A 25998-nucleotide genomic window follows, 5' to 3' on the forward strand; every position below is an offset into this window, starting at 1 on the left:
CCATATTGAATGCAACTTTATTTTTTTAAATAGGAAGGTGGTCATGCGATACATGATTTCGATAAGAAATTTCAAGAAAAAATGAATGGTGAAAACCGCACATCGATATCTCAAACCGTTCAGAAGATATTCACACTATTAATCAATACCACTCATGTATTTCATTTCTGATATGCATGATATTGATTAATAATGTGAATATCTTCTGAACGATTTAAGATATCGATATCCGGTTTTCGCCATTCATTTTTTCTTGAATTAGCGATAAGGCTTCCTTATCAACAGCTGAGTATAAGATAAGAGTACCGTTCTGTACTACGCATTTTTTCAGAGAATTATTTAATAAAATTATAATTATTTTGCAAATTAAGTACAAATCATTTATGAATTGTTCATTGAACTTTTGGAGGTTACACTTTTGTTTACAATTGATCAGATGTTTTTGTAGCAGCTCAGACACAGCTGACTGACTCAATATATTATAAATGTCATGCCAGGTTTTCATGCAAGCTATAACATTATTTCTAAAATTAAGAACTATTGATAAAGGACAAAGAATTTCAAATAGAAAAATAAAATGTATGTATTATTGTTAAAATTATTTATTATTCACGAAATTACATTATAATGTCGAATGTTTAACGAACTAGGTCATAGCATGAATATTGTATTACTGATAAGAGCAACAAAAATTAATTATAACAGTTTCGAATATAATAAGAATTGTATAGAAATATTAAATTATAAATTATTGTTTCAACTGAGTCACATGGTGAATGAATCTCTTTGGCAAGTCTAAGCCAATCATATGTCATAGAAAGGGGATGATCGTTTGAAAGCATCGTTAATCTGTTATCAGACAACAAACTTGCCTTATCATATATGCTAGTGCATGTACACTGTATAGGGGAACTGTATCTAGAGAATTAAGCAATTAAAAAAATTATACAAATTAAGTTATTATTGTAATCAGAGGAATTATATTTTGCTGCTTGCCACTGACGTCATACCTACGTCATAATTATTCTACCAATGGCAAATTTTCATGCAAATTAATTACACAGAGATTCTCTGAAAAAGGCTCTAACCAAAGGCTTAGAAGAAGACAAGTCACTTCCCTTTTAAAATCCTCACCGCTAAGACCTTGTTGAAAGTTACCAAAGACCTATTAGTGAAATTTTGTTCGATTTTTGTATATTTTATCTGTAGGCCAATATCTTAGGCTATCTTATTTGTATTTTATAAATTTATTTCATCAATCGATAATTCTAGAAATTCTAATTTAATTGTTCCCTGATTTAATTGGTGAAGGAAATATTTAACTAAAATTCCACACGTGCTAAAACCGAAGCCTGGACCTTGATCTAAAGGAACCATGACTGCCAAGAGGATTCACGTGAGTTTTATATTTTTGGGGCCCCAATCTACGCTTCGAAAGAAAATACAGTGCAGAAAATATAAAAAATTTCTTTGTTAAAGTTATGGCCACGCCGACTAGCGCTTATAATTATTAAGATCCTAGATTTTATCTGGTATAGAATTTATAAGAACTTGTAGTTGATTGACTATCCTCCGCTGCCAGAACCACGACCCGAGTAATTTTTAAAATCTTTTATAATTTGTTTTCACTATTTTTTCAAAAAACTGTTAAATTTATCAATTATAAAATTATGTTGGATCATGCATGATGTCATGCGAGTACAAGCAAACTTCTAATTATTTTATTAATGTTAAACTATTTTCAATCTGTAATCCAAGCTCTAAATCTGCACTGTCAAATCATATATTTTATTATGTCAATAATACATTATATTTCTATTTTGTCAATTCGTCTTCTGAGTTCGATTATTTCTTAAGCCTGTCAATCATTGTGTCTGACACGTTCTATATTATCAAGAACCGATCAATTACGATCATTGAAATAATTGATTCGACCTGGATATTGGAACAGATCTAAGTGGATGTAGTGTGTGGGGTCAGATCGAGATTACTTATTCTCTGTCCTTACCTGCTCATATATCACTTTTATATGTTACCAACTTCGGCTTGAGAGCGAATTCGTCGACTGTATAGCAGATGCAGCTAGAGATCATATAATTTCCTACAATAGAGCATAAAGCCCGACAAGACTCTGTTCTCGAAGTATATTCCGAACGATCTCTGGTCCTTAGTACCCTACTTTAATCCTTCGGAACTTATTAGAGACGCAGTCCCGTAAATTATCTACATCGGGATTTTTGCTCGACCTGTATGATTTTGTATGCTGTTCTATCACAGGTAATAGTTTTAAGATATCCGTATTCAGTGTTTAGCAACCGCTACACTACCTCTGAAAATTTTATTACTATACAATCAGTCATAAGAAGAATCAAGGGTGAGCGAGTGTTTATGCCTCCCGCGATTCAGACGATTGTATCGAATCTTGTAGTGACTCAATCAGTCTGGTGTTCGCTTAGCGTCCACGCGCGTATTTTCAAAATTTCTAACCTCAATACTGGTGACTCAGTGCAAGATTCATTATACGTGTGTCGATCTAACCTTGGAGGCGATAGTAACTCCCCCCAAGAAGAGCTCCACACAGTGTATGTAAGTTTACTTTACTCGATATAATTGGTAATAACGAACAGCTACTGGAAAAAACCAAAACATGATTTTGAAATCTCGAGTGAAAAGTTCACTGAAATCTGGATTTGAGAGTGATGATTTAGTTAGTTGATTAATTAGATGAAGAAGCTATAACAACTCTTGAAGAAAGCTTTATAAAACCTCAAAATGTAGTACATGCACGTTACTGCTTATCTAAAGCAAAACAAACCCATGGAGAATCAATTGATCAATTCTATAATAAACTAAAACGGCTAAGTTTACCATGTAACTTTCAAGCAGTCACGGCTGACGATAACAAAAGTGAATATATCCGAGACGCGTTCATCTCCGGATTAGAATCATCGAAAATCAGACAACATCTTTTCGAAATGAAATCGCTAACTTTGCAAGACGCTATCTCACAAGCACGAATGTTAGAGAATGCTGAAAACATTGCTAAAGAATACGAAACCAGTTCAGAATATGTTAACACAGTCCTAGCAAACGAGAATAAAAATACCGAGAAAACGACTTTAGTCCGTAATTCTTACCAAAAGAAGATTCAATGCAGATTTTGTGGCTATAATAATCATACTGATAATAGCCAATGCCCAGCAAAAGGACAACCATGCCTAACTTGTAATCGAATAGGCCATTTTTCAAAAGTATGCAGAGCACGAAACGATAAAAAAAACCAAATGGTATCTGCCACAGTAATTTCAGCAGCAAATACCAGCACTGACCTCTCAAAATGTCTTGTTCCTATAAGTTTTATAGATAAGAAACTAGTAGTACAATCGAAGATGAAAACTATGCCATATTCCAATTTGATTACATTTGCTTCAAGTGCCTGCAACACTAAAACAACTGAGTGCGCTTTGAGTGAAATATATTTCCAGAACGAAGAATATAATGATTTTCCTTTGATCGTATTGAACAAATGTTGCGCTAGTGTAATTTTGGGACACGATTTTCTAAAGAACTTTTCATCCATCACTTTTGATTTCGGTGGATCTAAAGCAGCACTACAACTGAATGAAGACAATGACGCAAGAAGGCCTACTTATGAAATTAAAAAGTGTGCTCTAGCCCAAGCTACAGTAGAACCTGTCTCATTGTTTCGTGATCTTCAACCGGACTGTCGGCCTATAATAACTAAATCGAGACGACATTCAGAAGAGGATTACTTGTTTATGATGAATGAAGTCAAACGGCTTAAAGATGCTGATATTATAGAAAATAGTCATTCTTCTTGGAGAGCTCAAGCATTTGTTACTTCAAGAGAGAACCAAAAGAAACGTATGGTGATTGACTATTCACAGACCATCAACAAATTCACGAATTTGGATGCCTATCCACTACCACTAATGGAAGAATTAGTCAATAAGGTAGCGCAATATAAAATATTCTCATCTATTGACCTGAAATCTGCCTATCACCAGATACCAATCTTGCCTGAGGAAAGGCATTTCACCGCATTTGAAGTTGGACACAAACTGTATCAATTCAAAAGAATTCCGTTCGGAGTCACGAATGGAGTAGCTGCTTTCCAGAAAGTGATTGATCAAATCATAGAACAAGAAAATTTGACATCATGTTATGCCTATTTAGATGATATTATTGTATGCGGAAGGACCCAAGAAGAACATGATGAAAATTTAGAAAATTTCTGGAGAGCAACAGAAAAATATGGCCTCACGATTAATGAAGAAAAGTGTAAAATATCTATGGAGAATTTAACCTTTCTGGGATTCGAAATTGGTCAGGGTATGATTAAGCCCGATCCAGATCGATTGAAACCACTCCTTGACTTACCAGCTCCAAAAAATCAGAAAGAATTGAAGCGTGTCCTTGGAATGCTTGCACACTACTCCAAATGGATAAAAGAATTTTCAAAAAAGATCCATCCACTTGTGCATAATACTCACTTCCCGTTGAATGAAGAAATATATTTGAATCATTAAAGAAAGAAATAGGATCTGCAGTTCTAGTGCACATTGATGAAAAAGTCCCGTTCACTTTGGAAACTGATGCCTCAGATTACGCTATTGGAGCAGTATTAACACAGAATGAGAGACCAGTGGCGTTTTTCTCAAGAACTCTTTCCACATCTGAAACTAGGCACTCTGCAGTGGAAAAAGAAGCTTATGCCATTGTGGAATCAATCAGGAAATGGCGACATTACTTACTTGGACGAGAATTTACACTTATCACAGACCAGAAATCAGTTTCATTCATGTTTAGTAATAAACAAACCAGCAAGATTAAGAATGACAAAATCCAACGATGGCGCCTTGAATTGTCAGAATATAAGTTCAATATAATTTATAGAGTTGGAAAAGAGAATATACCAGCAGATACACTATCAAGAGTCTGTGCCACTGTTGGATGCCATACAGATATAAAGAAACTGATAAAAATTCATGAGGACCTGTGTCATCCAGGAGTTACTCGACTCCATCATTGGACCAAAACAAAGAACTTACCATATTCAATAGATGATGTAAAAGAAGTATGTTCCAAATGTATTACATGTTCTGAAATGAAACCACGCTATGCCAAAGGAACTGGCCGCCTTATCAAAGCAACTCGACCATTTGAACGTCTTAATATGGATTTCAAAGGCCCACTACAATCAAGTTCAAGGAACAAGTATATTTTAGTTCTTATAGACGAATATTCCAGATTCCCATTTGCCTTCCCCTGTCCTGACATGACTACTAATACAGTAATAAAACACCTTACATCACTATTCTCTCTTTTTGGTGTACCGTCTTACATACATTCCGATAGAGGAACATCGTTTATGTCATCAGCTTTGAAAAATTTCCTACTATCAAAAGGAATTGCCAGCAGCAGAACATCGCCCTATAATCCAGCCGGTAATGGGCAAGTCGAACGGTACAATGGAGTTATATGGAAAAGTGTGATGCTAGCCCTAAAATCGAGAGGTTTGAACAACAGTCACTGGGAACAAGTTCTCCCCGATGCCCTTAACTCTATTCGTTCCCTATTATGCACAAGCACCAACTGCACACCACATGAGCGGATGTTTTTACATGCAAGAAACTCAAGTAATGGAAAACCATTACCAACCTGGCTATTGACACCTGGACCAGTATGGTTGAAGAAGATGACAAAAAACTCAAAACAAGAATCGCAAGTTGAAAAAGTTGAATTAATCGAGAGTAACCCTGAATATGCGTTTGTTCGCCACAACGACGGCAGAGAATCGACAGTCTCACTTCGCCAGCTCGCCCCATACCCCACGAGTGCCGATTGATATTAAGGGGGGAAGATTGTGATGATAAAACAGCTGTAATATTTATAATCTGTTATCTCTGTTACTAAGACACATATTTAATGTCGAATAAAGCTCGTGTTGAGTCAAATTCTATAACAAATAGTAATAGGCAAAATCAGTTCAACAATTCACTATTGATAAAAGGTAAGTAATGACATCAAGGAATTGAACGAATTAAAAAGCTAAAATGAACAGATTAAAATGCTACAAGAGCCACCTACTTGTAATTTAGTCCATTTGAGTATAGGAGAACCCCCGCCAATCTCACTGTACTTCTTCTGTACCTCGGCTGTCCTCCTTTTTGCAATAAATGGACCCAGAGTGCTTTAAACATAAACAAAAGAGAAACATTTCATTATATTTATTTAGTCAATCATTCAGAATTACACAACTTTCAGTAAAGTAAGACAGGCTCAAGCCCAAAACTTTTCCAATTCTAGGGTATGATCACATAAAGGTACAGATCTACAACGTTGATGGAAAGATACAATTTTCAAGATGTTCGATGTTTTTGAACGGGTAGTATTATAGTCAACTTTCTACTAACTCTGATGGAAAGATACATTTTCAAGATGTTCGTTGTTTTTGAACGGGTAGTATGTAGTATTATAGTCCACTAGACAGCTGATTTATGATGAATAATTCTATAGTCTGATTTTTACTCTAATATTGGCGTATGAAGGAGGCTCCTTTTTCCTTGTATTATCCTTGAAATGCAAAATTTCCAAAAACCTTGTATATACGTAGACGCGCAATTCAAAAAGGAACATACCTGTCAAATTTCATAAAAATCTATTACCGCGTTTCCCGAGCACCTTTAGATGCATGTAAGTGAAAGGGCACGTCACATCATGCATGAGCCGAGAAACAAATCTGGAAAGAGCCATTAAAATATGTTGTAACTAGTCTGTAGCTGCTCATACTGAACGCAACCACCAGTGTGAGCATTCCTATTGCTCATTCCAAATTTCCAAGACTTTCAGTTTCTAATCAGAGCACTTGGGCATGAATAACCACGCGTGCACTTGTACATAAGACGCATTCAATATGATCATTCCCTTATGCTCGTATTAAATTAGAGCACCTGTATGGAGCACTATACTCCGTGCAAATTTACTTCTGACTTGGAGGAATTTGCGGCGCAGAGAAATGGAGGGAGATCAGCCAATTGCAGTGATGGATTGAGTCATAGGTGGAAGCGCAGTTGTCAATTTGTCGATTAGAGTCAGTGATTGCAGAGAGGAAACTTCCTAAGTTTAACATCAGCGCTTGAATACTCACTGGAAATTAGATAACGCTGGCTGGTACACAACGGCAACATAGCCGCCGTTGTATCCCTGCCGGTGTATGCCTTATCTTCTGCGCATGTCCATGCCGAGTCGGAAGTAATTCTAAACAGAGTATATAAGTGTAGTCACGTATTAAAATAGATCCTATTAAATTGGGACACCTGGATGGAACACAAAGTGAAGTCGCGACGCATTAGTTCTAATTGCACTTTGCACTCATTAAATTACGGACACTAAATTTTGGTTTGGTGTCTTAAGAGCCTTAGGCCCCGTAGCACAGAATCCGGTTAAATTTTAACCGTGATTAATTTCACGAGAACCAATCAGAGAAGGCCTTTTTGATAAGACGGCTTCTCTGATTTGTTCTCGTGGGATTAATCACGATTAAAATTTAATCGGATTTTGTGCGACCGGTCCTTTGGTTCTGGATCAACCGCTTCCATCTGAATTAAAACAAGACCCAGAAGAGCATATCATCTGTAGTCTGTCCGAGGTCTGTCTGGTGTTCAAGACTCTGTGAAGTTGCTAGAATTTGTCTTGGACACAAGACTAAGCTGGGCTAGTCACATTCAGCAGGTGATGAAGAGACTGTCCATAGTCTGTTTCCTGTTGCTGAAGCTTTGGGGACATGTGACGGAGGCTTACTAGGTCATGATTGATAGATAGATAGATAATTTAGCAGCCACTGACCTCCTCTCAAAGGGGTTGGTTAGAACGGAATCAGTACAGTGCATGTCTTATCGCTTTTAGTTCCCCCCTCTCTCTCTCTACCTAACTCTGTCTATCTCCGAGGAGAAGAAGGGTGCTATCTCCCGGCAGAGCAGGCTGAGACCACAGTCGTCGTTAAAACCGCATCGTTACAACCACATCAAGTGAGTCGATCCGCATTTTATGTATTTTCCTCGGTCCTCAGTATTATGTAAACCCCGCCTTGTTAAGGGGTGTATGGACTTGTCAATCATTGACCGAGCGAAGTGAGGTCTAAGATTCAAGTCGACGGTTTGGCATTTCTCTTAATGTTTAAATGTTGCGCATTTACGGCGAAACGCGGTAATAGATTTTCATGAAATTTGACAGATATGTTCCTTTTTTAATTGCGCGTCGACGTATATACAAGGTTTTTGGAAATTTTGCATTTCAAGGATAATATAAAAGGAAAAAGTAGCCTCCTTCACACGCCAATATTAGAGTAAAATCAGGCTATAGAATTATTCATCATAAATCATCTGAAAAGTGATTACACAGATGTGTGGAGAAGCCAGTCTATTGCTGTATTTCCATAATGTCTATAGTTTCAATCAGGTACTTGTGGATGAGAATATTGCGTGAGGTCTACTGTTCACAGAACTACTGGTTTAAATTATATAACTTAAATTTTGCATATATAAAACTGATTGTTAAATGATGTATCTTCACTCTCTTCCCAACTGTCATATCACCTACAGTCTACTCTTGTGATGTTATTAAGCTAAGGTTGAGGACGTACTGACGCAGCAAAAACGGGCTGCCCGGATAATGACTGCAAATGAACATCGTGCACACTGCAAGCCACTTTTTCGTTAGGCTGGGTATTTTCACAGTTGTCAGCCACTTCTCTGCCTGATGTAGGCCTACATAGAAAAGAACCAACAAGACCCGGTCAGATGTGTATCACTACAACACCACGCATCGAGAGCTGATTGACATTCCCAGGGCGCACACCCAGAGGTCGCAGGTGTGCTATATACAGAGTGATTCTTGATTATGGTAAAATAATTTAATACGTGATAGTAGAGGTAAAATTGAGAAAAAAGTTCTTATAAACATAATTATATCCATAAACGCTTCATTAGCGAGCTATACAGAGTGAAAGATTTCGCCCGGAGTTCAGTTCCTCTGGTGAAATACACCGATGCTGAATTGTTTGGGGACTAGTTTTTGAAAAACTTATGGTAGATTCATATGGAAAAAATATCTGAAAAATAGAATAAAACTAGTCTGGAAGCTGTAGTGCGAGTAGATTTTGAGAAAAACGTTGAAATATGCAAAAAATCTAAGTAGAAAAACACAGACTTCTACGTTTGATGCCCAATAACTTTCTTTAATGACCAGTAAACAACTACTTTATCGCAATAAAAATTGTAGAGAATTTAATTATGAAAAGAATTACGTAAGCTGTGTAAACTACATTCAAATAAAATGTATTCTTATGTAGTACATTACACCACAAAAATTTGCTGTTTTATGAGGAGAGAACTAATAACTCATAGGTTGCTTATCGTTGCAGCATAAAGATCCCGGGTTCAATCCCTCTCATAGCCAAAAGATTTTTAACCAGATCACTCCCGTGTTATCGGATGGGCACGTTAAATTGTCGGTCCCGGCTGAAGTATGACAGTCGTTAGGCCCATTGACGACTTAAATTATATATTCAGGCGGTGGGACCTTCCCGCAAGGGACTCCCCACCAACAAAAGCCATACGTATTTACTTTAATAACTCATAGGTTGTAGCTATGAAATCTTTCAAGCTGTATAGCTCGCTAATGAAGCGTTTATGGATATATGTTTATAAAAACTTTTTTTCTTATTTTTACCTCTACTATCACGTATTAAATTATTTTACCATAATTAAGAATCACTCTGTATAAGCTACCCCTTACGGACTTTAAAAAATTTTCAACAAACTGCCGATTTTTGTTCGTGAGCTGGAGTATAGGATGTTTTGTTGGCTGATAAACTCATCAACTAGTCTCTCTACTCACTGAGAGATGATGAAACCAGTGGACTTGTATGGACAGTTTGAGACTGTTTCATAGTTTGGAGTGGCAGTCCATCTACAGAGCCACATGAAACGAACTATCTGCAGCCATCTCAAGTTATTTGTGTAATTTAATTGTTTAAACTTTGACGATGTCTATCTGGCGACTGCCGGTCATGGACTGAATATACTGAATAAGCTTAGAGCTACGCTTCTTCAACAAGCTACCAGCACGGGTGAAGGATTTGTAATTTGGTAAATTTGAGAGAGTGGTGACCAAATGCTTGAAGCTCATAGCTTACTCAAGTACTTTCAGAACAACTTTACTCTGATTTTGTCCTGTTAGCCAAGCATTTGATAGTGTTTTTTATTGTCTGAAACCTGAGTTCGATTCCACACATTGCCATCTTGATCGTAATTTTGTATTATGACGCAATAGATCCCAGAAGTGTGGGTAAAGGATGGAGAAAAATGTATTTATTGGCTGAAACCTGGTTTAGATCCCTCACACTGCCATCTTCATTATAATTTGGATAGACAGCAGGTTGCGATGGAGCTACCATGTGACAGAAGTCTGCAAGAGATTGTCCAGGGTGATATACCTGCTTAGGAAGCTGAGACATATTGTCTGCAGAGACTACCTGTTATCAGCTTACCATTCCCTGTTTCACAGTCACATCGGATATGGACTACTGCTGTGGGGACACGCACCTTCTTGTCACGATGTGCTACTACTGCAAAAGAAGGCAATCAGAATCATCTCTTTTGCAGGACATAGAGATCATTGTAGGTCACTTTTCAAGGAACTGAAAATTCTCACCATATACAGTCAGTATGTTCTGTCCTCCTTGATCTATGTCAGGGACAATCAGCATAAGTTGGTGAGAAGAAACGAAATTCACAGCCACAACACTCGCCATGCTACCAATCTGGAAGTTCCTCGCAGCCGGTTGGCCAGCACGCAGAGAAGTTTTCCATCAGCTGCACTAAGATTTTATAACAGACTCCCAATTGAAGTGAGAAATAAACCTCGCACTAGATTCTGCTCTCTCATCAGACAGGCATTAATGAATAGACCAATTTATTCATTGACTGAGCTGGCTGAGGAGCCACTATTTTAAAGCTGTTTTATTCATTGACTGAGCTGGCTGAGGAGCCACTATTCTAGAATATTTTAAAACCTTTGACACAGTCTGTCTGGTACCCCCAGTCAAGGACGAAGACATCAAATATCAAGTATTTCATGTTATGCAGTGTTTTATTCCAATGAGGTGTTCCAAGATACAAAAGCGTGCTATCCGAATTATAGAATGCCTTCCAGTATATCATACATGTAGAGGGACTTTTAGCAGACTTGGCATTATGTCATTTTATGGTCTTCTCGTTGATCGGTCTGTTATATATATATATATATATATATATATATATATATATATATATATATATATATATATATATATGAGAAGGAATGGTGATCGTTTTACAACTGTAGGAGCTAGCCACAATTATTCTACAAGACATAGTACCTATTTGCTACTTCCCCAACATCGTCTTGCCTTGTCTGAAGAGGATATAGAGGTCACTGGTATTAAAATTTATAATAAATTACCAGATAGCTTGAAGTCGATTAATAATGATGCTTTGTTCAGAAAAAAACCTTAAAAAGTTTGTTGTAGGAGGTGAGTTTTACTCGTTGAATGAGTTTTTGTCTGGCTGACTTTTTCTGACCTTTTATTATGTTAACTAAATCCAAAAAACATGTTACCTATGTGTATATATTTGTACTTATGTCGACTGCAATATACAGACATTTCTTGTTATTGTATTTATGCAGAAAATAAAGAATTTGAATTTGTATTATGACGTCATCAATTCCACAAGTGTGGGTAAATGATGAAGAAGAAGGTGTGAAACTAGTATAATAGCCTACCTTTGAATAGGAAGCTGCATCATGTCTCTGTCGGTCATAATTCTTGTGAGATAATTGGACACCTGGTCGACAGACTGTGGTCCTCCCATGTTCAGCATCACAATCCCAGTTTTCGGCTTTCTTGTTTCTTGGCTTGCTTTCGTCGCAACAGACGCCCATCTTACACATTGAGAGCCTGAAATATGATTCATGAGATAACTGACAAAAATGCAAACAATATAATTATACTAGTTCGGGACGATGTTGACATTTCCCAGTGGTACAAGACTCACCTAAAGCTGTTTGTCTACTCATCACTAAATATCATCCTTTCATAGCATTTAACTTGCTGCTTCTGGTACATATGTTGATGTAATGCATAATTTACTAAAAGTTACATTTACTTGTTGACATGTCTTGTGGTATTTTATTATTGTTCTTTGATTTGTGGACCGGTATATACACTGAAAAAACCACTGCCTATATTATTATTCTTTACCCGCAGAAAATCCTAAAGATTATGTGAATATCACCGCCAGCAAAGAAAGGTTAACCATTTGATTTTAGGGTTACATGTAAGCCTTTACCCGCAGAGAATCCCAAAGATTATTCGAATATCACCGCCAGCGAAGAAACTTTACCCATTTAATTTTAGGGTTAACATATGAGCCGACACAACTTGTGTAGTGTAATGGATAAATCAACTATAATGTTTCAAATCTTTGACGAAATTTTGGCTGGCGAATCAAAATATAGAAACAATATAGCCTGTTTGCTTAATTATAATGAAAATATATAACTTAATTTTAAAAAACTAGAATTTCTTACCAGGCACGTAAAAGTCTCTCAACACTTTTGGTAGCATTGTCGCAAGTAGGTTATGGCTCAGATAAATCGTTAGTAATCTACTTAGAAATTGTGATACTCTTGTAATATTTTCTATTAATTTATAAGCTCTTCTTCTATCAGGATAACAAATACTTCTAGCAAAAACCAAAATGAAAGATTATCTAAATTGCAGACAGTCTGGACAGACATAAACTAGAAACACCTGATACCGCTAGACCGCTATCGGCGCATCCACACTCTTGCCAAGTCAAGTCTTCTCGCTTGCCAAATGGTCAAAACGAGCGCCTTGCGTTTTGTCTTGTCATGCAATGCAATTGTGATAAGAAAGGAAAAGACAAGAGTCTAAACAAGATCGGTGATACAAAGCCACTAGCCTTTGCAATTATTATTATTCATTTTTATATAATTTCCAATTTATTCAGCAAGCTATTCACAAAAATATTGAAAGTTATTTTCATTCAAGTACACTTTTCAAATAACTATAGAACGGCTACTCTCTCTTTCTAAGCAATTTTAAATTTTAAAAAATAAAGCACCCAGGCTAGATGGTTTTAGAATAGTTCTCATTGAATATTTTATTTTAGAGCAAAACGTCACTATTAAGATTTGTGAATGATTTTTAAAGTAGTTTAATACATTTACCCAACAAATGAAATTGTTTTTTTATAAAAATATTTGATAATGGTAATATTTTTACATCACTGATTAAACAGCTGATCAGGTACCAGGCAGTGAATTGTCACGATCATCTGGAGAAAGCAGACAACAAAAATCAGTCATGCCCGGGATCTAGTTGAGAGTGGCAGTGGAAGTTGTTCATTCTCTTTTCGTATATTTCCAAGTTAGAAAAATGCTTTTATTTTCATTCTAAATTTAATTTATGATGTTTACATTACATCAAGTAATAATTTAGTGTTTAATGAAAAGAATATAGGTCAATGTGATCTTTTGCATACGCTACTTTGTTGTTAAAAGGTTAGTTGAAGTCTATTTTTTCAAAGTGTAAATTTTACTTTTGAAAGTAGCTTTGATTATTTTTAATCTTTCATTCTAGCCGGTTGCAATTATTAATTATCATTATTATTAATTCAATTATTATTCAACTTTGACTTTATTAAAGTTTTGAAGTTGCCTCTTATAAAATAAGTACCGTAGGTAATTTATTTTGAATATAAACAGTATCGGAAGACTACTTTTATTTCATTGAGTTACTTGTTAGTTTTCAATACTTTTGAGCCTAAACTTGAATGGTCTTAGCATTCTAAAAAAATTTGAACTTTCATTCATCCAGTTACCTCAATCTATAACATAATTTTAATACATGAGTTAGCCTAATTAATTTTCTTCTTTCCAGCCAAAAGTTTCATTTCAACAAAATTTATTTCATTCAAGATCAATTAAATGTAGCCTATCAATTGAACTATAAAAAGCTACTAAAAAGCTTGAGTAATTTCTGTCGCATATTTTTAGGTATAATTTTATCCATTAGTCTTGGCGCAAATTGTGACGCGAGTCTTCTAGACAAGTTGATATAATTATTATTGACCATAATATGATTCATAATATGTTCGAATTTGTTAGCTTCGTCTCAATGTCAACATTATAATATGATCATATATATTAATTACTTGTCTATCATATTTTCAACGTAGCGTCTCACATCTCAATATGCGGCTATCCTAACTCTTAAGGGCCAAGTCTTACAAAGCGTTTTTCTGACATTTTCAGACGAGTTGGCAGTGCACGAAGCTCTGCTGATTTTTCTGAAAAAACGCTTTGTGTGGGTTGGCCCTCATAGTTGAAATAATTTATGTCAATATTATGATACTTTTATAAAATATTATTGATATATTAACATAGATTTTGTTTTTTCCACCAGAATTGATATACATCTGAAGAACTGATTATGGGAGACATCAGTGATCGAGAGCAGCTTTACTACCGTAATGGAGATATGGATTGGTTGATTTCTTTCTATCTGGTATTTATACTATATTATGTTCAGACAGGCTAGAATTTCCTAACACTGTCCCATAACAAAGATTATGTTTAGGGGTGGGATGTTTGTGGCGGTTACTATTATAAAACAGTTCAGCCCAACTCTCTCAGCAGTACCAAGTTCTATCCGGTTGGTTCTGAGTCCAATGGGTGCTTTCAAGTTAGAGTCATAGACCTGCAGATCGCATTTCCGTGCCAACAACTGGACGAACTTGTGCTACTGTTTGATTGTGGTTTACGGATGGCTGTGAAGTAAGAAAATCGCTATGAATGGGGTTTGAGTTGTTAGGGTCCCCGTAGGATATTTGCAGTTGTCAGTCGAGTATTTCATTTCTGATCAGTGCCCTTTGTGGTGGTTCCACAGCTTTTTCATGATGGTTGCGGGCTCAGAACAGCACTAATTTGATGGGCAGGTGGAGTACTGTTACACTGTGGCCTGGTCTGATCTGTTATATGAGACTGGCGGTGCAAATATAATAAGATAATGCCTTCTGCAAATCTAGAGAATATGAGGAATATTTGAGTTGAGAATTAGAATTAAGAAAGTAGAAGTATAAGTTTATATTTAAGGATGGAGTAATTTCAAGTATAGCCTCTAGCCTTTGCTAGTTGGCGGGGAAAATATAGCCTCTAGCCTTTGCTAGTTGGCGTGGGAAGGAAAGTGTAGCCTCTAGCCTTTGCTAGTAGGCGGGGTGAGAGAAAATATAGCCTCTAGCCTTTGCTAGTTGGCGGGGGAAGGGAATGTCTAACCTCTAGACTAATTATTAGAATTAAGAAATTAGAATAAGTTTATATTTGGGGCTGAAGCAATATTAGGTGAAGCCTCTAGCCTTTGCTAGTTGGCGGGGAAAGGGAAAGTATAGCCTCTAGCCTTTGCTAGTTGGCGGGAGATGGGAATGTCTAACCTCTAGATTAATTATTAGAATTAAGAAATTAGAAATAAGTTTATATTTAAGGCTGAAGAAATATTAGGTAAAGCCTCTAGCCTTTGCTAGTTGGCGGGGTGAGAGAAAATATAGCCTCTAGCCTTTGCTAGTTGGCGGGGTGAGAAACAATAAAGCCTCTAGCCTTTGCTAGTTGGCGGGGTGACAGAAAATATAGCCTCTAGCCTTTGCTAGTTGGCGGGGTGAGAGAAAATATAGCCTCTAGCCTTTGCTAGTTGGCGGGGTGAGAAACAATAAAGCCTCTAGCCTTTGCTAGTTGGCGGGGTGACAGAAAATATAGCCTCTAGCCTTTGCTAGTTGGCGGGGGGAGAGAAAATATAGCCTCTAGCCTTTGCTAGTTGGCGGGGTGACAGAAAATATAGCCTCTAGCCTTTGCTAGTTGGCGGGGAAAAGAAGGTATAGCCTCTAGCCTTTGCTAGTTGGCGGGGGAAGAGAAAGTATAGCCTCTAGCCTTTGCTAGTTGGCGGGGAAATGAAGATTTATACTATCCTGTGATAGCTTGGGGTTGAACTCATTTCTAACCTTATCTATAAGTCTTAACTTGCATGACATTTAGTTTATAGGTGACACTATCCTATCGGTAAAGGAAGTGCACAAGTTATTTTGCATCAAAGAGGGTGGATCACCCTTGGAGATGCTGGACAGTGGAGATATTCTTGAGAAATTCAAGAGTTCTCCATTGCTCTACTCTACTAAGTATCTTAGAGAGTAAATAACTCTCATAGATACTGTAGGGTCCTGGTGTTTCAGGTAGTGCCTTAGTTCAGTTTAGTTTAGTTAGAAAAAATTATAATTGGCAACTTATTTATCAACATTGTATTAAATTGTTTTGTTTCTTGATTATATTCCAGGTTCACAGTGTCTTCTCTCCCCATGTGTACAGATGTTCACAACTATTCACTAATATGTGCATGTAAATAGCTACTAATATAAAAGTGTCAATATTATAATATTGTTCTTCAAGTTTGTTTTTATTTAATTTGTGAATATTTTTCATTTAAGTAATTAAGTGATATTTTTGTATTAAAAATTGTTCATTGAATTCAGTTGTTCTGTCTCTTAAATATGTTTCAGGTTCATTACAGCTTCTCCTCTTCAACATACACACGATCACACTTTTTTACCAATTTTAATTCTCCATGTTTTGAGTAATTATGCTACATATTGAATAATTTGTGATTTTATCCACATTGTAAACAATTCTTTTGTTTCAGATTTGTCACAGCTAAACGCTCACATCTATTTATGTATGCTTAAGCTGCGTTTAAACCAAAGCTATTAATAAAATTTAAATAACTTAATCCTTATAGATTCTATTAGATTGAACGGAACTTGACAAACACATGTTTATCATTTGTATGATAAGTTATGTTCAACCTAATAGAATCTATAAGGATTAAGTTATTAACATTTTGTGTAAACGCAGCTTCACTGTGTGCATGTTTTGAGTGTTCTGTGTTTCATCCTGAACAAGTTGAGTTTTTTAATTAAGATAATTGTTTTTCGATTGCTATGTTTCTCAAGTATTTTTCAGATTCATAGCGGCTTTTCTTCTTTGTGCACATGCTCACATCTATTACTTCATGCTTCTCTGTGTATGCTTAGAATGATTTATGCTGCATCTAGAACAATTACTTTTGTGGTTATTTGTTGAATACTATGATAGCCACCTCTAATACAGAGGAGGCTGTATTAGAGGAGGCTATGATACTATTGACTCATATGTATTGAATGTGGTTGTGCTTATTTGTATTGTATTTATTCATTTATACATTGATAGATACAATATCATTCTCAACTATGAATGATTGGGAAAGGAACAACAGGCTAAAGCCCAAAACTGTTCCTTTCCCAAATTTAGATAGAAATTTAGATATTGTGGTTATTTTTGTATGTATTGGATGTGCTGTGGTTATTTGTTGCATACCATTCATTTATATGTATTGAATGCGATGTCAGGCATGTGTTGGAATTATAAGTTGTGTTTGGGTTCATTTTATGCAACAAATGTTGTTGCATACTATATTTACTTAGATGTCTTGAATGTAATTTTAAGCATGTATTGAAATTAGATGTTATTTATTGGATACTGGTCACTTGTATGTCTTGAATGTGATGTCAGACATGTGTTGGAATAATTATAAGTTGTGTTTGGGTTATTTTTCGCATACTATTTACTTAGATGTCTTAAATGTTATGCTAGGCATGTATTGAGATTAGAAGTTATTTATTGGATACTGGTCACTTATATGTCTTGAATGTGATGTCAGACATGTGTTGGAATAATTTTATTATAAGTTGTGTTTGGGTTATTTTTCGCATACTATTTACTTAGATGTCTTAAATGTTATGCTAGGAATGTATTGAGATTAGAAGTTATTTATTGGATACTGGTCACTTATATGTCTTGAATGTGATGTCAGACATGTGTTGGAATAATTATAAGTTGTGTTTGGGTTATTTTTTGCATACTATTTACTTAGATGTCTTGAATGTAATTTTAGGCATCTGTTGAAATTATTAGTTATTTATTGCATACTGGTCACTTATATGTCTTGAATGTGACGTCAGGAAGGTACTGTAATTATAAGTTATTTATTGCTTACTCGTCACTTAGATGTTTTTGAATGTGATGTCAGGTATGTGTTGGATAGTCATATATATTGTACTATCACCATTGCATCATATTCATCATCATCATCTACTAATATTTTTATTGTTAGATTTATATATTTTTTTACTGTTGTGTTTTAAAGTTGAACTAAAAAAATCGTTTAAGATTATGAAGTTCTAGCTACATTTTAAAGTACTGATATTCCATTAGTGTCATAACAAGTTTAAATTATAATGTGATTTATTTAATTTTTCGTCACTTTGAGTATGTGTGTAGTGTGTATTTATTAGGCCTTTGTGTAATTTCTATTCTGAGAACTAACATAATTTATGTTTAAAAGTTATTACATGAAAAAGTTAAGTACCTAGTTATTTTGTTAAAGTGTGTTTAAAGGCACTTTAAAAATTTATGTTAAGGAATTTAATACATTTGTTCTATGAATTAATAATAATAATAGATAAATATCATTGAAATTTATTATATTTATTATTAGAATACAATATATTTGTTAATTATAGCCTAATATCAATGATATCAATATTTAATAATATTACAAACTCATTTAATATATAGGCCTACTATGATGATATTATGATGATATCTATTGAAATTATTTTTAATTATTATTCAAAATAATATTTACTTTAAGAATTGTATTAATCTGTGTAATACTTCACGATTTTTGTACATTGATCTGTCAACTTATTCTTGTATTCTTGATAAATCCATGTCTTTATTTCATTTGTCCATTGTAATCAACTTGTCGTGTGAAGGAATGGCTGGAGAGTTGAGGAGGCCAACTATTGTAATCTTTAGTCTGTAAGTGAATTTATGTGAATTTAAGTGAAGCCAGAAGTCAGCTTATGACAGTTATTTTTCAGTTGATATTGTTCGAATTAGCATTGAATTGGTTATCAAAATGTTTTTAAAGCTTCTTCAAAGTTTACACTTTATTAATAATTCATTTGATTCATCTTAGAAGTCGTGTTCAATTAAAAGTCTGTGTTTTTAGTTTGTTTTGAATTTATAATTTTGTATTTCTGTTATTTTTATACATTTATGTTTTCATTTCATTTGTCTATTGTAATTAACTTTAGGTGGTCAGGCTTGGCTATAAGGGGTGTTGAGGAGGCCAACTATTGTAAACTTTAGTCTGTAAGTGAATTTATAGTAACTTCAACTAGAGCCAGAGCTCAGCTTATAACAGTTATTATTCTGTTGAGATTGTTTGAATTAGCATTAAATAAGTTCCAGACATGTAAATTTGTTTTCAAAATGTTTTTAAAGCTTCTTCAAAGTTCACACTTTATTATTAATAGTTGCTTGTAATTGATTTGATTAATTTTAGAAGTATTGTTCACTTTAAAATCTGTGTTTTTAGTTTGTTTCGAATTTGTAGTAAGACAGTCATTTGTCTATTGTAAAGTAACTTGTGGTGGATCGGTTTGGCTGTAAGGGGAGTTGAGGAGGCCAACTATTGTAAATTTTGTTTTTTTCTAGTTAGTGAGTTAATTTATTATAAGTTTGTCACCCATTACAAGCTGAGCCCTGGCTGGTTAACCGTTATTATTAGTTTCTAAGTTGATTAATTTCATCTTTGGAATTTTAGTATATTGTAAATTTTGTAAGTCGTATTGTATATTTGACACCCTCTCCAAGATGAACCCTGGCTGGTTAACTCAATGACATTATGTATATTTTGTATGATTCCAGATTTCTAAGCAATACATTTATCAATTGTAATTCAGGTACAGAAATCGATTGTAAAAAATAACTGTACAGATACGGATTTCATGTTATTTTTGCAGAGTAATGGTTGACTGTAAGGAGAGATGTGGAGGCCAAATATGATTGTAATTCCATGTTTTTATGATTTTAATAGTTCAAGCAATATTTTTTAAATTCTTATCAAGTACAGATTTCTATTTGTCAGTTCTTAATTTTTCTTGTATAAGGGAAGTACATCGGTTCTATGTTGAATTGAATGTGTAGAAATCATATCACATATATCATTTTACATTACATCATGCTGATCTTCAACATCAAATAATAATCATTCATTTTTCATCAGGTTTTTGCAGTAGTGTGTTTTTCCAGTTGAGCTAATGAAGTTTTTTGTTTCAGATTATGGATTTTCAGCTTCCTTTTCTTAGAAAGAGAGACCATAATGATAGACATTTCCATAGAGAGAAGCTCTCAAATGTCAACTTTTGATTGCATCCTGAATTAGGTTTTGTGAATCAGTGGAAATAGTGAACTCAGTTAGTGCATTCAACAGAGACAGTGAACAGTGAAAATATAATTTCCACAAGATCTCATCGGACTATTTGCATTCAGCCTGGCTGAGCGAGTATAAATAATCCCATTAGAACTGATATGGCAATTACAGGCTATACATCATTCTGATCATTAGTCATCATTAACATCCACTAATCATTTTTTTTCAAATTTTAGCAGTATTGTGCTCTTCTAGTGAAACTAATACAGTTTTCTTGTTTCAGATAACAAAGTTTCAGCTTCCTTCTCTTAGACAGAGAGGAACATCACAATAGCTTCCGTAGAGAGAAGTCTTCAAATGTCAACTTTTGATTGCGTCCTAAATTTTATTAGTGAAGTTTTGTGAATCATAATCATCACTAATCATTTATCATTTATATTACAGAACTGTATTTATTCAGTTACACTAAAGAAGTTTTTTGTTTCAGATTATAAAATTCCAGCATCCTTTTCTCAGATAGAGAGAGACATTACAACAGCTTCTACAGAGAGAAGCCTTCTAATATCATTTTTTGCTTTCGTAGTGAATATTGTTAGTGAAGTTTTGTGAGTCAGTGGGAATAGTGAAGTCAATTAGAGCGATTACATCAGGTGATAATTCACTGGTTAGTGAAGTAAATGTGCAACAGTTTGAAGTTCAAGACGAAATTTTCGCTGCTCTACTTCATGCTTCAAAGGTTAGTGTAAATTTCTATTTTAAAATTTACTTTGATTCATTTGAAACTTAATTAAATCTCAATCATTCTAATCTGATATGATTTAAGTAATTAACAGTTTTTTCAAAAATAACCATTTCAATCCGATAGCCAGAGATTATTATTAAATAATTCGTCTATTATTCAGCTCGAAATTTGCCAAGATTTTGAAATTGCACATTAATAATTTTTTATTCTAGTTTTTCAAATAATGGTTGTTGAAACATTGAAATCTTCTTCTAAAGACGACTGTACAGATTAAGTTATTAGGCTCAAGCACTTGATATGTTTTTTCAAGCATAATTTTGCTTCACTAGGCTTTTTTTATTAAAATACAGAAATCTTGTCTCAATATTATCATTAATTCAGTAATATTCTATCTATATTATATTATTCTATTTGTTCACGCTTTCAGTGTTCTGTTTTGACAGTTCAACTAATTGTGTTTTCAGTTTCAGATTTTAAATTTTCAGGTTTTTTTCCATGGAGTTCAACTAATTGTGTTTTCAGTTTCAGATTTTAAATTTTCAGATTTTTTTCCATCAACCAATCATATTTCGAAGTAGCAATTCCACTGCATTTTATGACTGCTTCAATTGATTACACACACGTCTATAATTTCGACCTATAGTCGCCGATTCGTCTATCGTCTATTTCCCGATGTGGGTAGCGTTAGTGAGTAGAACTGGAAAGTATGGAGTTGAACCATGAAGCCTGGTACAGAACAACACAATCAAAATACAAATTTGACAGCAACATCAATGTAATACAACGATTCCAAAACAAGGTGCTGAGGAACATTGTGGATGCTCCTTGGTATGTCAGGTACAGCGATATTCATAGAGACCTGAACGTTGACCTGGTGTCTAGAGGCATGCGGAGAGGCACGAGGGGCGACTCCACCAACACGAGGCGATCCAGCTGCTAGACAATGGAGGTTTGGTGCACAGGCTCAAAAGGAGGAAACTGTTTGAATTAGTGTAGTGCGATCCAACTGCTAGATAATGGAGGTTTGGTGCGCAGGCTCAAAAGGAGGAAACCGTTTGAATTACTGTAGTGCTTGTTCAAGTAGTGTCCAGTGAAAGAGCAGAGCAGTGATTGAGTGAATCTAGCTTCTGTAGTGCAGTCAATATGTGTACATATTAATTAAAACATTGCAGTAAGAGTTCTAATGAGAAATTCGTTGTTTAATTTTTTAAAGTAGTTTGTTAGGATAGAAAAAATAGCTCATGAGTCTTCAGACTAGATGAGTATTGACCAAAAAACAAATCCTTCAATTGAGTGCTCAAAGTGTTTCTTCTTAGATTCGTGAGTGAATGAAGACAAGTTACAGTTTTCAAGTGATGCCAGGAGTGGCCGTAGTCGAGTGGATCAGATGCTGGCTTCATGATTCAGTGGCCCGGGTTCAAATCCCGGCCCGGGCAAAATATTCATCTCGGGCCACTCCTGTGTTTCGGATGGACACGTTAAGCTGTCGGTCCCGGCTGCCTAAAAAGCAGTCGTTAGGTCATGTCAGAGGCCCTGAAATTGATCAGTTGCGACCTGAAAACTTTGACAACAGACCTGAGCCAGCCAGGTCACTCGATATTATTATTTTAAGTGATGCCAGACCTATTCTGGATTTATAACCGCGGTACAATAGAATCTGTTGAATTGGAATCCAGTTTGTGAAAAGTCAGTGAGGATTCAGGCGGGGGTTGGGGGATGTCACAATAATATTGTGTGGAATAGTGAGGGTTTATCAAAAGAAATAAGTGATAAAATAATTCAAAAAAGGGTACTGAGATTTGTATTTCTATTTATATTACAAGTAGCCCTAAACAGAAAAGAGACAATGAGGGTTTATCATACAGTTTAACATACCGTACATTAACTATTGATATTAATTGTGGATAGCAAGGTAATGGAGATAAAGGGTGCTAACCTAGGAAAATGTAGATGCTCATAATTATTAACACACTACAGCTTTTAGTACCAAACTGATAATACACTTTGGATCACTCTTAATTTTCATAGAAGAGGGTTTATCATACAAGTGTGTTAATACTCTAACTATTGATTTTAAGTGTGGCTAACAAGGTAACGGAGTAAAAGGGTGCTAACTTAGGAAGATGTAGATGATCTCATTAACCCATTACAACTGTTGATACTAAACTACTGGATTAAAATTTTAGGTCTCTTCTGATTTTTATTGAACAGGGATTCTCAAGGTATCATATTCCACTTAAGCTGCGTTTACACCAAAGTTATTAACAAAATGTTAATAACTTAATCCTTATAGATTATATTAGATTGAACATAACTCATCATACACATGATGAACATATGTGTTTGTCAAGTTCCGTTCAATCTAATAGAATCTATAAGGATTAAGTTAGTAACATTTTGTTAATAACTTTGATGTAAACGCGGCTTTAGATCAATCCATTTGTTTGATAAGTCATAATTTAGAAAAAAACATGAATTCTTCATAACAAAATATAAAAACCAAATTCAATATTCTTATGCAGCGTCAATTGTTAATTCTTTGAAACATCTCCATATTCTTCTAAACAACATCTCCATCTATCTCCTATAAAATTATTTGAAGTTACAGCATTTCACTATGTAACCATTCCCCTAATGTCATTTTTCCAATTTACGGCTTGTAGTTCTTGCATGAAACTCTTTCCTCTTATTTCTGACATAACATTCTTTAAATAGAACTAAGTTTTAATTTTAGTAAAATGTGTTGGAACATCTATAGTGCATCTCATGGCTATAAGGAACTCTAGCTAACTTGTTACTAGCTAGCTGAAGATCTTTAATATTGAAAACTGTTATTTTATTTTTTGATTCTTGAATAATTTTTTATATCTATCAGAAATGTGTTATAAAAAGGTCTAAAACTACTAGGTCTTGTAAAAAGTTGGATTTATTATTTCATTTAATTCTTATCTAATTTTTATTCAAGTTTTATTTCTATCATTTATATTTAATTTTCTCTACATTTGTAAAGGCTTGGGACTGCCAAGTCTAGTAGGTGCACTTTAACTTTTGTATATATCATCAGGTTTCTTATGTTTTTCAAATAGAACTAAAGTTTTACTTGTGGTAAAAAGGGTTGAAACTCCCATATCTGTAGACCTATAGTATAAAGACTTTTAGTCAACTTGTAATCAATAGCTAGCTGGAGATTATCAGCCTTGAAATGCTCTATATTAAACTGTTATTTTATTCCTGCTTGTTTCTTCAACATTTTTCAAAATTTGTTATACGAAAGGCTAGAACTACCAGATCTGGTAAACAGATAATTTTATTGTATCATTCAATTCTTATCTGAATTATTATTCAAGGTTTATTTGTTTCATTTATATTTCATTGTCTCAATGTTTGAAAAGGCTTGGGCCCAAGTCTACTAGTAAGTGAGATCCACGTTATAATGGCAGTATTTGATCAACTTTGGTTTTGCTATCCTTGTCTATTATTCGACAAAGCCGGTGGTACTATCCTTTTCTAGGTCCAAAACGATGCCTATTATGTTTTTTACAGTGTGGGAATATAATTAATTAATGCAGAGAATCGGCATCGCTATTCTTCTATCTTTATCCACTGCCATTATAACGTGGACCTCACCATAGTTTATTTTTTCTATGAAAGCTCAGCTTATAGCAATTATTATGACTTGATATTGTCTGAATAAGCTTTAAATACATTTCATACAATTTCAGATACATGCGTTTGTTAAAAAAAAAAATGTTACAGTTTCTTCAAAACTTCAATAGTTTGTGATTGATTTAATTCATTTTTTCTATTTGATTTCGATTTGAATTCATTTTTGAATTATTGCTGAAATTAAATCTGTATTTTTAATTTGTTTTGAATGTATAGTAACTTGGTCATTATTAATTTATCTATTGTAATTAACTTGTGGTGTATCGGTAAGGACAGTTGTGGAGACCAACGATTGTATACTTAGTTCAGTTTTTAGTTTGTAAGTGAATTCATTGTCAGACATTTGTCTATTGTAAGTAATTTATTGTAAGTCTGAATAAGTTGTAGATATAATTATATGAGTTTGCAGATGGAAATTAATGTGACAGTTTCTTCAAAGCTTAGAGTTTATTAATTATTGTTTGTAATTGATTTAATTCATCTTAGAAGTATTTTTAAATTCAAAATCTATGTTTTCAGTCTGTTTTGAATTAATAGTAACTTGTTCATTTGTATATTGTAAGTAATTCAAGGTGGTTAGGGTTGGCTATAGGGGTGTTGAGGAGGCCAAATTTTGTAAACTTAGTTATCAGTTTTTATTTTGTAAGTGAATTCATTGTAACTTTGTGGACAAAGCGAATTAACTAGCTAATCGTATATTTATTATCCTATTTAATTGAAATAATTCATTTATATTTTGAAAATTGTACTATAAATTTAACATTGAAAATTCATATGAATCTTTGCCTTTTATAAAATTTGTCTGATTCAGCTATTGTTAACTTATTTCTAGTTAGTTTGTATGTAAAGTAATTTAAGACATTATTTATTTGTATATTGTAAGTAATTCAAGGTGGTTAGGGTTGGCTATAAGGGGAGTTGGGAGGCCAAATTTTGTAAGCTTAGTTTAGTTTTTAGCTTGTAAGTGAATTCACTGTAAATTTGTTATCCGCTATTAGCTGAGCCCTGGCTGGTCTATAAAACATAAATAAATAAATATCTTAATCAATAATAATTAAATATTGGAAATTACTGAGATACTGCATTTATTCTAATTAATTAATGATTATTATCAAACGAAAAAATACCTTTGTATTTGAAG

At 34.3% G+C, this 25998-nt stretch overlaps 1 protein-coding gene and 1 long non-coding RNA gene across 3 annotated transcripts in view; one reads left to right on the top strand and one right to left on the bottom strand.

The window, feature by feature from the left end:
- LOC111056077 (ferrochelatase, mitochondrial) overlaps positions 1-12911 on the bottom strand; it is a 30075-nt gene extending 17164 nt beyond the window's left edge. Inside the window, exons 1-3 of the mRNA XM_039426450.1 lie at positions 12655-12911; positions 11848-12022; positions 6112-6214 (exon numbers count right to left, since the gene is read on the bottom strand). Coding sequence (XP_039282384.1) covers positions 6112-6214; positions 11848-12022; positions 12655-12691 — 315 coding nt within the window. The 5' untranslated portion in view covers positions 12692-12911. The remainder of the gene's footprint in view (positions 1-6111; positions 6215-11847; positions 12023-12654) is intronic.
- Positions 12912-13442: 531 nt separating this feature from the next.
- LOC120350963 lies at positions 13443-16848 on the top strand. Of its 2 annotated transcripts, XR_005571129.1 has the most exons (3): positions 13443-13650; positions 14555-14656; positions 16469-16848. It is a non-coding gene; the product is annotated as an uncharacterized LOC120350963 (long non-coding RNA). The 2 variants fall into 2 exon arrangements; XR_005571128.1 differs by lacking the exon at positions 16469-16848 and having other exon boundaries at positions 14555-15718.
- The last annotated feature ends 9150 nt before the right edge of the window (positions 16849-25998 follow it).

Source organism: Nilaparvata lugens, chromosome 4 (assembly GCF_014356525.2).
Source record: "Nilaparvata lugens isolate BPH chromosome 4, ASM1435652v1, whole genome shotgun sequence".
Lineage (NCBI taxonomy): Eukaryota > Metazoa > Arthropoda > Insecta > Hemiptera > Delphacidae > Nilaparvata > Nilaparvata lugens.